The sequence below is a fragment of the Euprymna scolopes genome, chromosome 19 (assembly GCF_053919585.1).
Source record: "Euprymna scolopes isolate OS-2025 chromosome 19, ASM5391958v1, whole genome shotgun sequence".
Taxonomy (NCBI): Eukaryota; Metazoa; Mollusca; class Cephalopoda; order Sepiida; family Sepiolidae; genus Euprymna; species Euprymna scolopes.
The window spans coordinates 35,413,515-35,431,788 of record NC_136500.1 but is presented as its reverse complement, the minus strand read 5'-3'; the positions used below and the strand labels follow the sequence as shown (position 1 = coordinate 35,431,788).

At 33.9% G+C, this 18,274-nt stretch overlaps 1 protein-coding gene across 1 annotated transcript in view; it reads right to left on the bottom strand.

Moving 5' to 3' along the window:
- The window catches only part of LOC145303516 (suppressor of fused homolog), a 114,915-nt gene that overhangs the window by 24,767 nt on the left and 71,874 nt on the right, over positions 1-18,274 (bottom strand). Inside the window, exons 2-4 of the mRNA XM_080144955.1 lie at positions 15,155-15,289; positions 3,082-3,218; positions 1,631-1,782 (exon numbers count right to left, since the gene is read on the bottom strand). Coding sequence (XP_080001081.1) covers positions 1,631-1,782; positions 3,082-3,218; positions 15,155-15,289 — 424 coding nt within the window. The remainder of the gene's footprint in view (positions 1-1,630; positions 1,783-3,081; positions 3,219-15,154; positions 15,290-18,274) is intronic.

Sequence of the window (18,274 nt, the reverse complement as noted above, 5' to 3'; positions counted from 1 at the left end):
TGTATGCATGTATGTGTATTATGTAATGTGTATGTATGTGTGTATATGTATGCGTGTATGTATATATATATGTATTTATGCCAACGACCGTCTTCAATGTCATGTCTGTTGAGCATGTGAATTCGCTGGCAGGACTAAAAAAAAAAAAAGTCATCTTCAGACTAATGGACTTTCAGTGACTAAGCGAGTGGCACTCGTCTGACAAGACGTTGCAATCATCATGTATGCATGTTGTGTGAAAATATTTAACTGATAAGCTCTTAAACTATTGGTCACATAACACTAAAATTAAACGGGCAGTAGTAATCATACACCAAGAATGATTAATAATGAGTAAAATCTTTGCTTGAATGGATGAATAACGGGTATAGAAATATGTCAGCAAGTTGAGATGCAGAATGTTCATTGCAGCATATTTCTATTACTTCTGCACATGCGCAAATTCATTTACAGCTTAAAGTCATCTGATTTTAAATCTTTCTCATCTATCTGTCAATAGCTCAAATGGCAGGGAACATGGTTAGAGTGCTAAATGTTGTGGCTTCGATTCTAGCTGATGGCACCCAGGTCATTTTTTTTAAACGCTTGAAATCAACAATATATATAATATTTAATAGAGAATTTGCTCTGTAATAACAAACACGAAATCTGCACGAATGAATTTATATATTTAAGCGTATTTACGATCAAGCAAGTCAAGCACCCCTCCCTCCCATTAGTTATATAATAAGAAGCTTGTTTGGATGTTAATTTCTAAAAAGCATATAACACATGCTGGGATGTAAAAGATATGTTAAACTTGAGGAGAAGGAGGAGGAGAAGGAGGAGGAGAAGGAGGAGGATTTGTGCTAGTATGAAATTGCTTTCTTTAGTTAGTATCCACTCAGAAGATGGATATGTATGTGACATAAGTCATATATCATGACTTGTACAAGGCAGATGTACAGTTTACATCAGATGTCAATTGGACAAAGAGTATTCATTTTCCATAAGCCAGTTACTCATAAAAATATCTGCTATGATATTCATATGAGCCACAATTAAAATAAAAGGTAAAAGATATGATATATAATATTATATTTGCACAAGAGTTCCTTGATACATTAAATTTATTTTAAGGGATAGATGAGGGTAAAATGGTTGAAAAACGCTGATCTATGTGTCGATAACTGTGTCCGCATCCCAGAACGAAAGTCTATGCGGAAAACATGTGTCGTGGGGTTTCTTTATGCGTTGAGGTTCTAATGTCAATGGTCACAAAGCACAGCTCACAATTAACATGCGGAACAAGAAATAATGCAGACACAGATACAAGCATTGTATACAAAATTTGTTTAACACAGGTGTGTGTGTGTATGTGTGTGTGTGTGTGTTTGTGTGTGTGTGTGTGTGTGTGTGTGTGTTTGTGTGCGCATGACATTGGAGTCCTGCCGCTAGCATCTATGCCCAAGCTAAACATAGATATCTAAAAATAGGTACCAAATTCTCGTCCACATAAATATGCAAACTAGAAGCATCAAAACGGATGATAAAACTGCACACACATCAATCAGGTCTAAATTCTGTCATTAGCATTTTTGATACTATTATTATCTCTCTGAAATATAATAAAATTACAGTGTTAAGCTACCTGTCTGAACTCCAAGGATCCATGAGGTGTATCCAAGAGACTTAACTCTGGATCTTCCGTTATCAACATATGTCGAATGATGCTTTTGCTTTCTGGTTCTTCATCAAGAGATTTGTGCCAGGGGATATGATCACCCACGTCAAGAATATTACCTAAAAGTAAAACATAATAAATAATGAAAATATTGTAGTAAGATGTTTATTTGAGTGGTGGAAGTGGGATAAGATTAGTAGGATTCTAAAAGCATGTTGTAAATATAGTGATATTGGTCTGAGGTGTGGAAAAAATAAGGTTAAAAATAGAAGTATAAAGAGACAGGATTTTGTAATTTGTTTTTAGAGATTTGTTGTGGAGATGATAAAGAGCAAATATGAGAAAGGTGCTGTGAATGAAAACGCTAAAACATTACTTAATATTAGTACATTATTTTTAATGTAAGGCAATGCTGGGTAGGGACAGCTAGTTTTATTTAAAAATAAAATAGACTATTAATTTTCATTCATAAATACTTATAAAAGAATGCATTACAGTTCCAATGACAATATAAGGGAACATGTTGGCAGGTTCGGATATAGACAACTGAGTATAAGCAATAGATAAGTAAGTGTTAGTTAGTTTATTTTTTTTTTTTGTGACTGCTATCAGAAGATGTAAGCTAGAGGCAAAACTCAACGACACATACACATTCAATTTAAACAACATGCCAGAAAGCAACAAAGACGTCATCCTAATTTCTGTACACGTGTAGAACAAGTTTTAGGAATTTCCAGATCAGAGAGCACACTCCCTAACGTTGACTAGAATAATTCCAAGGGAGATAACTCAGATTATCCAGTCTGAACAAATTCAATAATGAATGCACTTATAATTGAGAAGGGGAAGAGAAATTGATGTATGCATTTCCTTGGAATGCATTTTAGAGAGAATCAGGAGTAGATCATCTTTTGCATATGTGAAGGGGGGTGCATGGCTTATGTTGCATATGCGATGAACTGGGCAATAAACAGTTATGGCCAGAATAGAAAACAATCGCATCTCAAAAATCCTATTGTATGGAGGATTGGAAAATGGGTACAGAAAGATTGGTGGACAGAAACTCCGCTACAAAGATGTGATAAAGCACCACCTAAAGGTAATGGATATGAACACAAAACATTGGGAAGAACTAGCAGCAGACCAAAGTTGCTGCCACATAATAGCCTTCACAAAAGAAAGACAGAAATAGAGGCAAAACTAAAGAGCAGGTCTGGACAAAAAACACATTACCAAAGGCACAACCCTGGTAACTACCCATGCACTACTTATGGGGAAACTTTCCCCACTGAGTGTGGAATACTACAACACCGTTGAATAAAGTACCAAGACCCTGACTAGTCATCTTCAGCTATGAAGGACTGTGTGATAAATGCTGCTGATGATGATGATGATGATTCCTGTGGATTCTTACTCACCTGTCTGAAACACATAGTTTGCCAATTTATTCAGAAGAGCTGCAGGCCACATTGGAGGGCTTGTTTCACCTTCTGCTTTCTTTAGTCGCAAAGTTAATTCAAAACCAAATCCACTCAATTCTCCGGGCCCGGAAAATCTGTAAACAATATACAAAAATTGAGCATTTCGTGCAAGAAACAAAACCTGAATTAAAAATGGTCCAGGAAAAGTGGCTGCTTGCCACTCGAATTTGGATCAGTAATAAAGTAAGTTATATTTTTTTACTACTTTTTCAGGATGAAGTTATCCAAAGTTAATTACCCAACTACAAAAAAATTATATAGCCATTTTTTATTTATTTTATCGATAAGTCAACTTAATTAAAAAAATTTCAAACATAATAAATTTAGTGTCAGTTTCAACGCTTTAAAAGTATACAGGTCGGTAAATAATTGAGTTTTGATGTATTTGCTTTTGTTTTTCTGTTTATGATTTACGACTGTTAACTATTCTGCATTTTTAATAAAAATGGTTGAAAAATTGGCTATGTATACTGATACAAATTTGAAACAAACAAGAAAAGAGACAATATTTTTTGCAAATGCTTTTAGCCATATTTCCAACTGTCTCTCTGTGTATCAAACAAAACTTGGAAATTAAAAAAGACACACAACAAAACTTATATATTTTGCTTCAGTATGACCCCAAGATAGTTATGGTAAAAATATTTTAATATTCCTTCGCTTGGAGTGATCAGGGACAAGATTCGAGCATGGAAGGTCAGAAAGAAATACTACCTTTCATTCTTACTGATAAATGTTTGGAAAAGAACACTGAAACTAGGTCAAGCACTCAATCAGCTGCTGATGAATTTTTCTTTTTTTCTTTAATTTTAATATTGATGTAATTTTTCAAATCTTGTATAAACATATCTGCCTTCCTTGTATATTCTTGTATTTCCCTTTTTTCTGGTGATGCATGATATGCCTATTATTATTTATTTTGTTGAGCTGACACTTTTTAAGGATTTAGCCAGATTGTGCATCGCTTCATTCTAACTTGGGCAACTAATCACGCGCTGACTGTCCTCAAGCATCAGATTCCATAAATTGTTGGCCTGACCTCTGACTGGTTAGTCAAGTTTTCATCTGACCACTATGCCATTTTTACCAAATAAGAAGTAGTATAGGGTCAATGCCCTTTACCCAGGTTCCAGATGGGTTATATGTAGTGTGTCCAAACCCTTGCCGGCATCTCTTTGGTTAGCACATCTTATCTGCAATTCTTTTAATTGTATATAACTATAAAACATGTATAAATACATTTGAAGCCAAAACTGCAACGCGAAGTTTTTTTTTATAAATAAACAGGTGTTCATTTTTAAAGAAATATATTTCGAGGTAAGCCTCCTTTGTCAATCTTTTTTTTTTCTCTTCTTCCTTGACATATTGTAGTGGAATGTAGTTCGATGAAGAGTCCACGTGATGTTGTTAACTGCGGGGTTTTTATGAAGCCGGATAGGTGACGCATGGTCACACATTTTGAAAATCTGGGTAGTTTTTTTGTTTATATCTGTTAGAAGCGCAGAGTGAAATTTGAAGAATAAAACATGTATAAATACATTTGAAGCCAAAACTGCAACGCAAAGTTTTTTTTATAAATAAACGGGTGTTTATCTTTAAAGAAATATATTTCGGAGTAACAACATCACGTGGACTCTTCATCGAACTACCTTCCATTGCATCATGTCGAAGAAGAAGAGGAAAAAAAAAAAAGATTGACAAAGGAGTCTTACTCCGAAATATATTTCTTTAAAAATAAACACCCGTTTATTTATAAAAAAAACTTTGCGTTGCAGTTTTGGCTTCAAATATATTTATACGTTTCATTCTTCAAATTTCACTCAGCACTTCTAACGGATATGAACAAAAAAACTACCTAGATTTTCAAAATGCGCAACCACGCATCACCTATCTGGCTTCATAAAAACCCCGCAGTTAACAACATCACGTGGACTCTTCATTGAATTACCTTCCACTACAATATGTCGAGGAAGAAGAGGAAAAAAAAGATTGACAAAGACGTCTTACTCTGAAATATATTTCTTAAAAATAAACACCCGTTTATTTATAAAAAAACTTTGTGTTGCAGTTTTGGCTTCAAATGTATTTATACATGTTTTATTCTTCAAATTTCACTCAGTGCTTCTAGCGGATATAAACAAAAAAACTACCCGTATATTACTATGTCTAGCTCTTTTAACAAAACCATTCACGTGATACACAGAGAAAATAATAATAATAATAATAATAATAATAATAATAATAATAATAATAATAATAAACTTCCTCCACCCCTCAATGTGTAGTGTCAGTGGTTGTGAAGGGGGAAAGAGGATGCAAATTCATTATGTTTAGACTATTAGCCACTATCTTATGTAGCGTTAAAATGCTATTTTAGACACAGTCGTTCTAATAAAATCCTACATTTTATCCTATGAACAACATCATCACAATCGCAATCATCTTTAGAGGAATTAGTCCCTATTTTTCCCTCTAAATAACAAGTCCTCCTACCACCCCCAGTTATTACTGGGAGTAATTCTGCAATTCGACAGATATGGGGTTTCACCCTTCGTAACTGGATCATAAATTCAATGACATAACATAATCTTTCCCTTTTCTGTTACAAAAATAATAAGGTGTCCCCAAACTAATTCCGCTCCTTCTGATTAAATAAGCTTTGGCCATTTCTATATTCTGGATTAACAATTTCTGCATGCTAAACGAATGCTAATGTACAATTCAAATATGGCGTCACAATGATATCTACTTTTGCCATTTGAGTAATTTGTTATAAAAGTTCCCTTTCTTTGATTTACTGTACAAATATCGTTTCTGTCAATACAAACATCCCACCATAATACTGTTTTTATTTATTTATTTCCATTGCCAACTGTTACTTTTTTTTTTTTTTATAAAAGTTCCCTTACTTCGATTTACTGTACAAACACATCGTTTCTGTTTTGTTTTTTGATGAAGAGTTAGTTGGGTATTGTTTTTTTTTTTTTTTTATGCAGTAACCCGGCGTCATTGAAACCCTAAAAAAAATTGTACAAGCCACTTTTTTCTTTGCCTAATACTTTTACATGGGTTTTAACTTGTAGAAATATTACCCATCAAATACCGATTACCCATTTAATACCTACTAAATAATTTATTAGGACTAAACAATTCTTTTCTCATTCGGATCACATAATGATTAGCTCCAAAATATTTGCTTTTTTTTTTTTAAATTATTATGCCAAAAAATATGCAAGTTTTTTTTTTTAATGAAATCAAATGAACTTATCTCTTGCCAAGAATTATATTTATGCAACATATTTCCTTTTAAAAAATTCCTTCATTTTCCTTTTTTTATCGTAACAAATCGTTTTACAAAAAGGCGAAGATCTGAATTGATCAGCTCGACCATCTACCTACTGTCATGACAATGTCTTACTTTCTGATCTTCTCTGAACACCCTTAGGACAAATTTTGCACAAATTTTCCACATCTTCAGTTCCTCATGAATGATTGTGTGTACAGTTTCCACACTGACATCAAACTGTGCACTTATTGTCTTTATAGACACACGATGGTCCTAATCCATGAAATTCTTTATTTGGCCAATCAACTTTAGTGTTCTGACTCTCTTACTCCTCCCACACCTCATCATCCCTCACAGTCACAGACTCCCTGCTTTCTTTGAATCTCTTATACCACACAAAAGCTGATGCATGATTCATGAAAGATGGTCCAAAAGCAGTCTGAAGCATTCCATACGTTTCTGTGGCATTTTTTCCAAGTTTAAAACAGAATTATATTGCATATCGTTCTTCTAAATTGTCCTCATATCCGGATTGCATTTTTGAGCTGGCTGTGACAATCAGGCTTTAGTAGGATGTATTCGAATTCCTGCTGTAACTGTTTTGAACCTGAAATCATAAAAATTGGTCAGTCATATCTCATAAAATGTATAGTAATAACATACTGAATTTTCAAGCCTCTATGACAATTTTAAATTCCTGTACAAAAAAGTTTGGAAATTTATTGAAGGCACCTCATATAGTTTTTATTTCATCTCTTGAGGGTGGATGATTTCTCATTTCCCTTCATATGTGGTCAGCATACATTTCAATATCTCCACATAACGTTTTTAATGGCCAAACCTTAACTCGAACGGTTCCGACAGCAAAAAATATACAGAGAAAAATAAAAAGTTTGGAGAGAGAAGTGATTATATAAAATACTGAAACATTTTGTTTTATATGGAAATCGCTCCAGACAAGGCATAAAGCCACTTGATATAAGGAGCTAAAAAATATTTTACGGTCAAAGCTAGCTAACAATAAGTGTTAGATAGATGGTCCAGAAAATCCTCTTTGTCAGAGATATAACTGATGGAATGTGAGGACTAAAGGACAAAATAAGGGAAGTGAGAGTTACAAGACTGCTGAAAGTAAACATAGTCTATTTTTTTATTTATTATTTTTTTTATTCAATTTTCACCCCAAACAAGGCACAGTGCCACTTTGAAGCAGGGGGCTACTATTAGGGACTTAATTAGCGGGGTCATTATGAAGGGAGAAGAGTAGAAAGATGTTTGTTAACATTACACTTGAACTTCTGCATATCATTGCAGTTAAAGCAGAATCCCGGAAGGGAGTTCCAAAGACCCGCAGTTCTGGGGAAGAAACTATTCGAGTAAAAGGCTTTCTTGCACCTAGGGATCTCTACTGTAAAGGGATGAGACTTAGTAGCTTGTCGGGTTTGTCAGGGGTAGTTACGTCGGGGAGGTACAAGTGTTTTGTATTCTCTTTAATTAAGAATTACTTAAGACTTAATTAAGACAGTTAAAGCTGACAGAATGAGAGCAATTTACCCTCATAGATTAAATAAAAGGGCTCAATTCAAAATTCCATATAGATTCAAGATGCACCCGAAGAAGGTCATCAGTTACACCGACCAAAACACTGCGAGAACAACATTCAAAATGAGAAGAATAGTCCAAATAATCGCACGTATGTACTTTAGTTTTGCATTCAGCAGTTTTCAAGATAATCACGTTTGTCGGCAGCTTATTATTGGGATTATAGACAGAAGATAAAACAGCAACAAATATGAATAAATCTATCTATCTATCTACTATTATATAAAAAGAATTTTTTTGTGTGTGTGTGTGTGTGTGCGTGAGTTCGTTTCCGATGGACTCCTAGACGGCTGGGCCGATTGTTTTGAAATTTTACACAAATGTACTTTATGTGTCTGGCAGTGTTCTTAGATAGGTTTGTATCGGAATGTCATCAATAAGTATCGATCATCGATAATCAAAAAAGTCCGATAGAAGAAGGAACAAGCGATTTTGACCAAAGTTTACACATTATACAGCCTAACATCACAAGTGCCTTTGAGAAGTTTTATTAGCGCACAAGCAGAAAGGCCTGGCATATAAAATTAACAGTAGGTTCTTTGATATGACAGGGGCACGTTCGAAATGAATATTTCTGTTTAGAGCACAATTGAACCATGATACTTGATTTTTGCATTTCAAACTTTAATTCAAGCCATTGTATACAAATAATTTTCTAAAATAAACAGTAAGTTCTCTACAGTGCAATATAGACTACATGTATTGTGGAATAAGTCACTACAGAGAGGCATGTGAGGCTTCTTTTTGGTGCACTACTACAATGGGTCCTCAACTAGAACAGGTAATCAATCGATTTGAGTGAAAAATGGGCGATTAGACCGATTTCGATGACAATAAAAATATGAATCATTTGTTGAACATCATTCAATCCCGGGAAACGTCGGGTCTCCCTGCTGGTAAATAAATAAATCTGTTAAAGTTTTGATGAAAAATAAAATAAAATTTTAATAATACACATTTTTCATTCATTGTTCAGAACTGTCATCAAATTGTTAACACAAATATGATTTGCAACATCTGCAAGCTGTTAATGAAATGTGCGCTTTTAAAACAATGCAACCGACTATGCAAAGTGTTCCGGGCATGAATCATAAGACCCAACAATAATGCAAAGCGTAAATAATGAATTGTATTTTGTTTATTTTTAAACACTAATTAACTGCTTTCTTTTTTAGAGCAGATAATAAAATTTAATACTTTGTTATTTTTTATTTGATTACTAAGCAATGCTGTTTAATAAAATAAAAGACATAATTTCATCACAGATTGTTGTCTGAATTTCTAATTTCTATTCTTACAATGGCGTTTTTCAGATGGAGACTGCTTCTATAGAAGCAACAGCAGCAGCCAGCAAAACTCTTTAAGTCTTTAATTTAAATAAAGATTTTTTTCTTCAGAAAGCAAATATTTTCATTTGTATCTCAGTATTAAAAAAATGCAAAATCATAATTAATTGCAAGTACGCAAAAGAAAAAAAGAAAAAATCCAAACCTCTCACTTTTAATTAAAAAAAAAAAAAAAAAAATTATTCAGAAAGCAAATATTTTCATTGGTCGCTCAGTAGAGGAAAATTCGAAATAGTGGAATGGCGCCGTAAATGAATAATAAAATTTAATGCTAGTAAGACTAAGCTGCTCTCCTTTAACAATCACAAAACGCCTATCCTACCACTGATATCCATGAAAAATAACACCCTAGCTGCGAATTCTTTCTTTAAACTCTTTGGCTTAATATTCACAGGCAATATAAACTGGAACAAATACATTGAGGACATTGCAAAGGCTGCTGCAAAGAAAGTGGGTTCCTCCTATCATGCTAGAAGACTACTCACACCTGAAAGTATCCTGTGCTTCTACAAGGCCACCATTCACCCATGCATGGAGTAATGTTGCCACATCTGGGCTGGTGCATCTACCACTAGTCTCTCCCTCTTGGATAAGGTGAAAAACAAAGGTCCCCAATCTAATAGGTCCCAATTTGTCAATTAAGCTCCAACACTTGTCCCATGACCAAAATATTGCATCCCTGTGCCTGTTTTACAAGTATTTTAATGAAATGTGCTCTGATGTACTCATTGCATTTATACCCCCTTGACATACATATCCCGAAAACCTGCTTAGCAACAAAATCACACTCCTTCACTGTTGAGGTCCCTAAATGCCAGAAAGCTTTCTGCTCTAATAGTTTCTTCCCTTGAAAAACTAGATTTTGGAATTCCCTTCCTGCTACCTACTACCTGCTTCTCTGGCTGTACTGATATGCAAAAGTTCAAATGTAATGTGAATCAACATCTTGATAATATTTCCAGGGCTTGGTCCCAAGGTCCCTAATAATAGTCCCTTACGCCCCAGTGGCAATATGCCTTGTTAAGGGGTGAATGAGAAAAATACAAAATCATATTTAATTGCAAATATACAAAAAGGAAAAAGAAAGTAAAAAAAAATCCGAACGTCTCACTCTTAATTAAAAAAAGATTCTTTATTTTTTTTTCTTTTTACACAGTGATCACCACTTATCAAGGCCCGGAAGCCACTCAGGGATAAGGGTTATTGCAAGTACATTACGTTAGTGTGGAGATTTGATGAAGTGTTTAATTAAGGGGGCGGTTCATTAAGAATTTGTTAACATTGGACTTGAAGACATCCAAGTTGTAGTCCGGAGGGAAGCAGGCAGACGGAACAGGCGTGCAGTTCTAAGAAAGAAGCTTTGTTCATGGAATCCGCGTTTTGATTTAGGCACAGATATAGAGTGGGGGAAATTTTTCACAATGGATTCAGCTAGACGGGTGTTTTTCATGAAAGATTAGCGAGGGGGGACTAGAGATTGGAGTTCAGACGAGCACCTGTGATGGAAATAACGCTAAAACAAGGATAGGCTCGCAACGTCTCTTCTGTGAGAGAGAGGTTGCAGGGTAGAGAAAAGGGCATCCCCCACTAAGCCACAAAGTCTATTTTGTACTCTGTCAAGGCAGGATAGGCTGTTTTTAGCAGCTCCTGCCCAGATATGGCAACAGTATTCCATCCTTGGATGTACTTGGCTTTTATATAGATAGAGAATTGCATCATTAGTGAGATATCTTCTGGAGCGGTAGAAGGATCCCACCATCTTTCCAGCGACCTTGGCAACAGACTTGATGTACGTGTTCCATTTCAGATCAGGAGTAAAGGTTAAACCCAGAAGCTTGTCAAAACACGGGGCCTCACCCAGACGAGAGTCATCCATCACAATTGATGCCAGATGGGGATCAGAGCGTTGATGATGTAAGGATAGGAGTTTGGTTTTGGATGCATTAAAGGTAACCAGCCACATCTTCCCCCACTGAACCACGCGCTCGAGATCAGAGGAGAGAGAATCAGAGAGAACTTTGTCATTTACAGCCTTTGATGTGTTGCCGTAGATGGTTGTGTCATCAGCATAGATGTCAACGAATGATTTAAGTATGTGTTTAGGGAGGTCATTGATGTAGATCAGGAAGAGAGTTGGGCCCAGGATTGCCCCCTGAGGGACTCCAGCATTTATATTGCAGGCCTCCGATTTTTGTCCATCTACCACTACTCTTATGAGCCTATCGGAGAGAAATGATTTAATGATTGAGAAAACATCTCCAGTTATACCGTAGCTGGAAATCTTGTGAAGTAGACCCTTATGCCATACCTTGTCGAAGGCCTTTGATATGTCAAGAGCAATTGCCCTAGAAAGGAAGCCTTTGTCAAGAGATTCACTAATCCTGTGGGATATAACCGTCAGCACATCTGCAGTAGATCTTGCAGAGCGGAAACCATATTGTGTGTCACTAAGAAGGTTATTCCTGCTGAGGTGGTTGACTATTTCTCTATTTAATATGGATCTCTATTTAATTCAGAAGGTGAATATTTTTATTGGTCGCTCAGCGGAGGAAAATAAGGAAAAAAATAAAATGAAAAATTAATTTTTAAAAATACCCAGAAAGCGAATATTTTGGTCACTCAATAGAGGAAAATAAAAAATCATAATTAATAACAAATATACAAAAAAAAAAAGAAAAGAATAAAATCCAAACTTTTCAGCCTTAATTAAAAAAAGATTTTATTCAGAAAGCAAATATTTTCATTTGTCACTCAGTATAAGAAAAATACAAAATCATAATTAATTACAAATATCCAAAAGAAAAAAAAAAGAGGAAAAAAAATCCAAACTTGTTACCCTTAATCAAAAAATAAAAAAGAAATCAAAGATTTTTATTCAGAAAGAGAATATTTTCAGTGTTCACAAAGGCCAAAAATAAAGTGGTCGTAAACAATCTAGCAAACTCATTGGTCATTCAGTAGAGTGAGAAAGAAAATTAGCACAATTGGTCAATTTAATGAAAGCGTTAATAGCATTGATGAAACTTCAAATTTACCCCTGGCTAAACAATTTCCTCATTATTAAAAAATAAAAAACTCACAAACATAATATTAGCTGGGGTTTGATAAAAACGGAAAAGTCTTAACTTCCAGGGAAGAAATTTTGAAGAGATGGGCTTCATTTTACAAAGATTTAAATAATGATCCTAATACTTGTGATCCAATCCCAACTTCAGGAGAATTACCTATTCCATATATTACAAATGAAGAACTCGTAGCAGCCATGAACAAGAAATATCGACCAGCAAAAGCTTTGGCATTGACAACATTTACTCTGAGCTTTAAAAACTGAAGGTGATGCCATGATTCTAGTTCTTCATTTATTTAAGAAACTAGTAAAATTCCTTCTAATTTCAAGAAAGCATTAATCGTTGTTTTGTACAAAAAGAACGACAGGTTCGAATGTAAAAACTATAAACATATAAGTTTGTTGAGGCATGTTTATAAACTCTTTATGACTATCATTGGCAACAGAATGACAAGTGATCTTTGTTCCTGTCTCCCCGATTCTCAAGCGGCCTATCAACCTGGAAGGGGCACAATCGAACAGATTTTTGCCCATAGTCAATTGATTGAAAAATCAATCGAGTTTAATAAACTATTATACACAATTTTTATCAATTTTACAAAAGCTTTCGATAATATCCAATTAGACAAACTTTGATCAATTTTAGACACAACTCAATAAAAACTATATTAATCTTCTAAAATCACTTTACAATGGATCACAGGCTTTTATAAAAACTGATTTTGGGTTTAGCTGCTCCGTAAACATCAAAAAGGGCATGAAGCAAGGATATGCTTTCAGCAATCCTGTTTTGTGTTGCACTAGCTGCTGTTATACTTAAGACAGAAGAGACTTGCCAAGGCGGTTTTTCTATAGGTGGACAAATCCTCTCCAACCTCATCTACGCTTATGACATCGCTCTTGTTTATGAATGCACACATACACTTCAAGTGTTTGTTAATGTATTAGCAAAGAATGCAAAGGAGGTAGGATTAGAAATAAACCTAGAGAAAACAGAATGTATGTCTACAGCTAAATCACAGTTTAATCCAAACATGACTATTCACAGTAAACCCATCAAACAGGTCACCCAATTCATTTATTTAGGGCATAAACTGACTTTCTCCAGTGATCAACAGGACGACAATGAAACACAAAATCAGGCTGGGTTGGGCAGCTTTCCAAAAACATAGCACTATCCTAAAATCAAAAAGGGTGTCGATAACTGTTAAGTGTAAAAGTTTATTTAATTTATGCCACCCCAGTAGTTTTATATGTCCCTGGTTGTATCACATGACCTAAACAACTAGTCAATCGCATTGGAGTGTTTCAAAATCACGTAATGCGTTTCATTACAGAACATCGCCTAGTTGACAAACCAAAATATCCACCCTTCGTCAAACTACTTCCCAACCCCCACTATTTGATAAAATCAAAAGTTAAACCCTTAAACTTTTTGGCCTCGTCAAGCGATCAACCACTGGCCTGTCAAAGTTATGCTTTGAGAGTATGTTAGAAATCAAAAGAGGCAGAGAAAAGCCAAGGAGAAGATGGAGAGAAAATGTTTTTCATTGGCCATCTCTGAACAATTGGGCATCTATCAACCAACTTGCCCTGGATCAAAAGGAATGTCGAAAAATAAGTCACATGGGTTCACTATCCGCATCAAGCAGAAGATTCAACTCATGATGATGTAATCTAGCAAAGCCAATGAAATTATGTGACATCGTTTTTTAATAGGACATTGATTTTGTATCACTCACTATTCTGCTAGAATTTTTCCCTTTTGCTTTTGGTCCCCTGACAAAAAAAATTCACCCTTGTCCATTGTCAGTTCATTCATTCGTCTGTCCGCACATTCCTCAATAACTACGCCTTGGAATCTTTGTAGAAATTTGTCTGCTTCCTGCACCAGAAATAAATCTTTTCAAAGTTGAATGGGAGAAAGATTTTCTCGAAAATTGATCTATCCAATGCATATTTGCAGGTCAAAGTCGAGGAGAAATTATGAAGGAAGAAAACCTAACACAAATAGAACAGAAGCTATAAGAGAAATGTCTAGCCCAAATAATATAATAAAATTACAATCATTCTTGGGTCTAGCAAATTTCTCTAGTCTGTATATTCCAAAAATGCATGAATAGAGAGCACTGTTAAATGAATTACTAAGGAAAGGCTAAGAATGGTACTGGACAAAAGAATATGAAGAAGCACCTAAAAAATGCAACAAAAAATGTATAAAAAGTGTGAAACGGCCATATGACCACATACTTCAAAGACACACAAAGAAAAAGGAAAATTTCAAACCATTGCAGATATTTTAGGTAAGCGTTTGCCTAAAAGTGGACCACATGTTAAATTTATGGAAGCATAAAGCATCCATTTTCGTCTATGAAAATAAAACAGGAAATAACTCTCATAGATTAAAGGAGAAATAGTTCTCACAGCTTAAATAAATAAAACTTACCTCCATTTTTAAAAGCAACTGGTGTCGACTAATAATAATATATTTCTGGCAAGCGAGGAGAATCCTGTCTCTATCAATGTTGCCAATTGTTGAACATGCTCCAGGTGTACGATATATTTTTAAAGATTTCTGGCTTGGATGGCATCCTCAAAAATGAACCATACTAGAGTCATATGAAGAGAATGGAAAGCGTCTGTTTGGAACATTCATCATTATTTTAATGAATATAAACTGATAACTATGTGATATTTCAATATACTTACGGATGAACTCTGTCGTCTCCGTGTAAGTCACTGAAACCAAATGTAATGTAATGCCAATGAGGTGGTATGTTCTTGTCAGGGTCTCCATTGTTGGAATACATACTTATATAATCAAGTGGATCTGGCCCTCCAAGCCTGAAATATAGATACAATAATATTATTTTAAATGTATAGAAAATTTACAACGAACTAGAAAATCTTACATATATAAAGTCCAGGCATAGAAATATGCAGAACTACTCGACGTTGTCCAGGACCAGAGATAACAAAAATAGAAGAGTTAAAAATGTATAAAATCTATTTTTATCTACTTCTCTACATTTGGAATACATTTTCCTTGCACTTGTGTAACCTTTTACAATTAGTTCAATATCAATTTTCTTTTTTTAAATCGGTTCAATATATAAAAAAACGGTTCAATATATATATATATATATATATATATATATATATATATATATATATATATATATATATATATATATATATATAGCAAAACTGGTAATTAGTAAAAACTTGAAGAAGGTGCTCAATACTATTGCAGAGCAAATATATATATTTTTATTACAGTTTTATCCGTTTTAGTTACACATGTTTCTGTTACCGGATCGTATCAACGATCCAGCAACTTCGTCAGACTTGAACAGAAGTGGTTATTATGATTTCGAAAGACAATATTAGAAGAAGACGATGAAAAAAAAGAGTGGGGAAGAATCTCAATTTTGATCTGACAACATTTAAGTTTTAAGATTTAATAATTAATAAATAAATAAAAAAACATCGAACACAGGTGAAGTTGAGTTTAAAAACCAGATATTTCGAGTGTATGGGGAATGGAGGGAGAGAGAGAGAGAGAGAGAGAGAGAGAGAGATGTAGAGAGGAAGAGGGGTAGGTGGAGAGATAAGACGGGAGAGGTAATGTTGTCGTGATGTCATATTGAATTTGACACGTTAATGATTTACGCGGATATATATATATATATATATATATATATATATATATATATATATATATATATATATATATATATTAGCAGTTCCGCCCGGCTTTGCTCGGGCCCTATATACTGTTCATAAGGTTATGTGCATATGTATATATTAAAAAGTGTGAATATGTAAAGTAATGCCTTTCTGTATAATAGTCTTCCTTAACTACCATAGAGAAAATGCAGACATTTTCACCTTTATACATATATAAATAGATAGATACATAGATAGATAGATTGGATGCAATATATAGTAATGATTTAAAAAGTATTAAACAAAAAAACTCATGCGCCACCACCGAGAATCGAAACCAAAACGTTCAGTTCACGATTTGTTTTGCCTCTGCCGTCAATGACTGGGCTATGAAAACATGTTTACTGCTAGGATACAAATTAAAACATGAACCAATAGCTACTATGTTATGTATTCGTAATGCCGGCGTTGGACCTTCACCTGGCAATTTTTTTTTTTTAATTTTCACACTTTTACACGGATTTTTCCGGGCTAAAACCCAAATATAAAGTTTTGCATGGATTCAAATACCTTATATATATGAAGTTTCATGTCGGTAGACCAAAAGCTCTAGGTGTTTAGTAGGCAAAATGTGTTAAACAAAAATATATACGTATACATAAATATATATGAAAACAGTTTTGTGTTTACTGTAGACTTTTTTACGCAAATATTATGCAAGTATAAATTATTTATTTGAACCCAAAACAATAAATGTTAAGGGGACATAATAGGGGTCAAAGTTAAAAAAAAAAAATTGACCTCCGCGGTCTCTACCAAATTAGTCAGAAAATTTCTGGTCATTTGAAATTTTACATAAAGAGTATTCAGAGATAGGGCAAACTTTTTAATCGGTTTGGGTCGAAAATTTGAGCTACCAATATATAAATGTATGTATATGTGTTTGCATGTCTGCCTAAAACTTTCGATAGACGCGACGGATTTTCACAAGATCAGTATCGTTTTGAAGAGCGACCCTTCAGACGATAAATACCGAAAAATTGTTTAATAACATTAATTTCTTCACCCTCAACTGGGCACTTTTCTACAGGGAGGGGTCGCTTTTTTTTTCGCCGATATTTTCGAAAGTAATCCCCTCTTTCATTGTTTAACCTTAATTTAAATCTACGTCACTTTCGGTTTGACGGTGGTCGTAACAGCAAAGTTTTCCCGTTCTTTTCCTCCTTTTCGGTACGGGTTCGAGCTTGCCTTCCTACTACCACTTTTTTTTTTTTTTGCTCAACACACACCTCCAAACACCCAGGCAACGCCGGGTACGCATGCAAGTATATATAAAAAAACGATAAATATATATAAAAATGATTATATATATATATATATATATATATATATATATATATATATATATATATATATATATATATATATGCTGTATTAACAAAACTAAGACTTCAAAAAAGGAATTGATAGCAACAAAAAGTGTATTTCATTGTAAGATACAATTGTTTCAATACCAGTTGGACAATTTCAAGCATTATGGCGTTTGAAAATAAAACGGTTCAATATATATATATATATATATATACATATATATATATATATATATATATATATATATATATATATATATATATATATATATATATATATAACAGTTCAATATATATATATATATATATATATAACGGTTCAATATATAAAAAACAATTCAATAAATAAAAAAGGTTCAATATATAAAAAACGGTTCAATATATATAAAAGAAAACTGTTCAACATATATATATATATATATATATATATATATATATATATATATATATATATATATATATATATATATATATATATAACATAGGAATTTTTCAGTAGTAGGTGTGTCCCTTTTCTTCCTGATTCTCATGGATGGTCCTGTTCTTGAGAAATCGATTCTAAAACTTCTTGTTTTTTTTTTCTCATCAAATCTTTCTTAGAGTTCATACATTAAATCCATTGCTCTTTTTGCTTCTCATAAAGTCAGTTCTCTCTATCGCTCTAAACACTTTCTCACATTTGAGTCTATTTTCTACCTCTGCAAATCTACTATCAGACCATGTCTGGAGAACTGTTGTCATATTGTAACTGGTGAATTTTAGTCCCGTTTCAGAGTTCTTGATAAGGTGC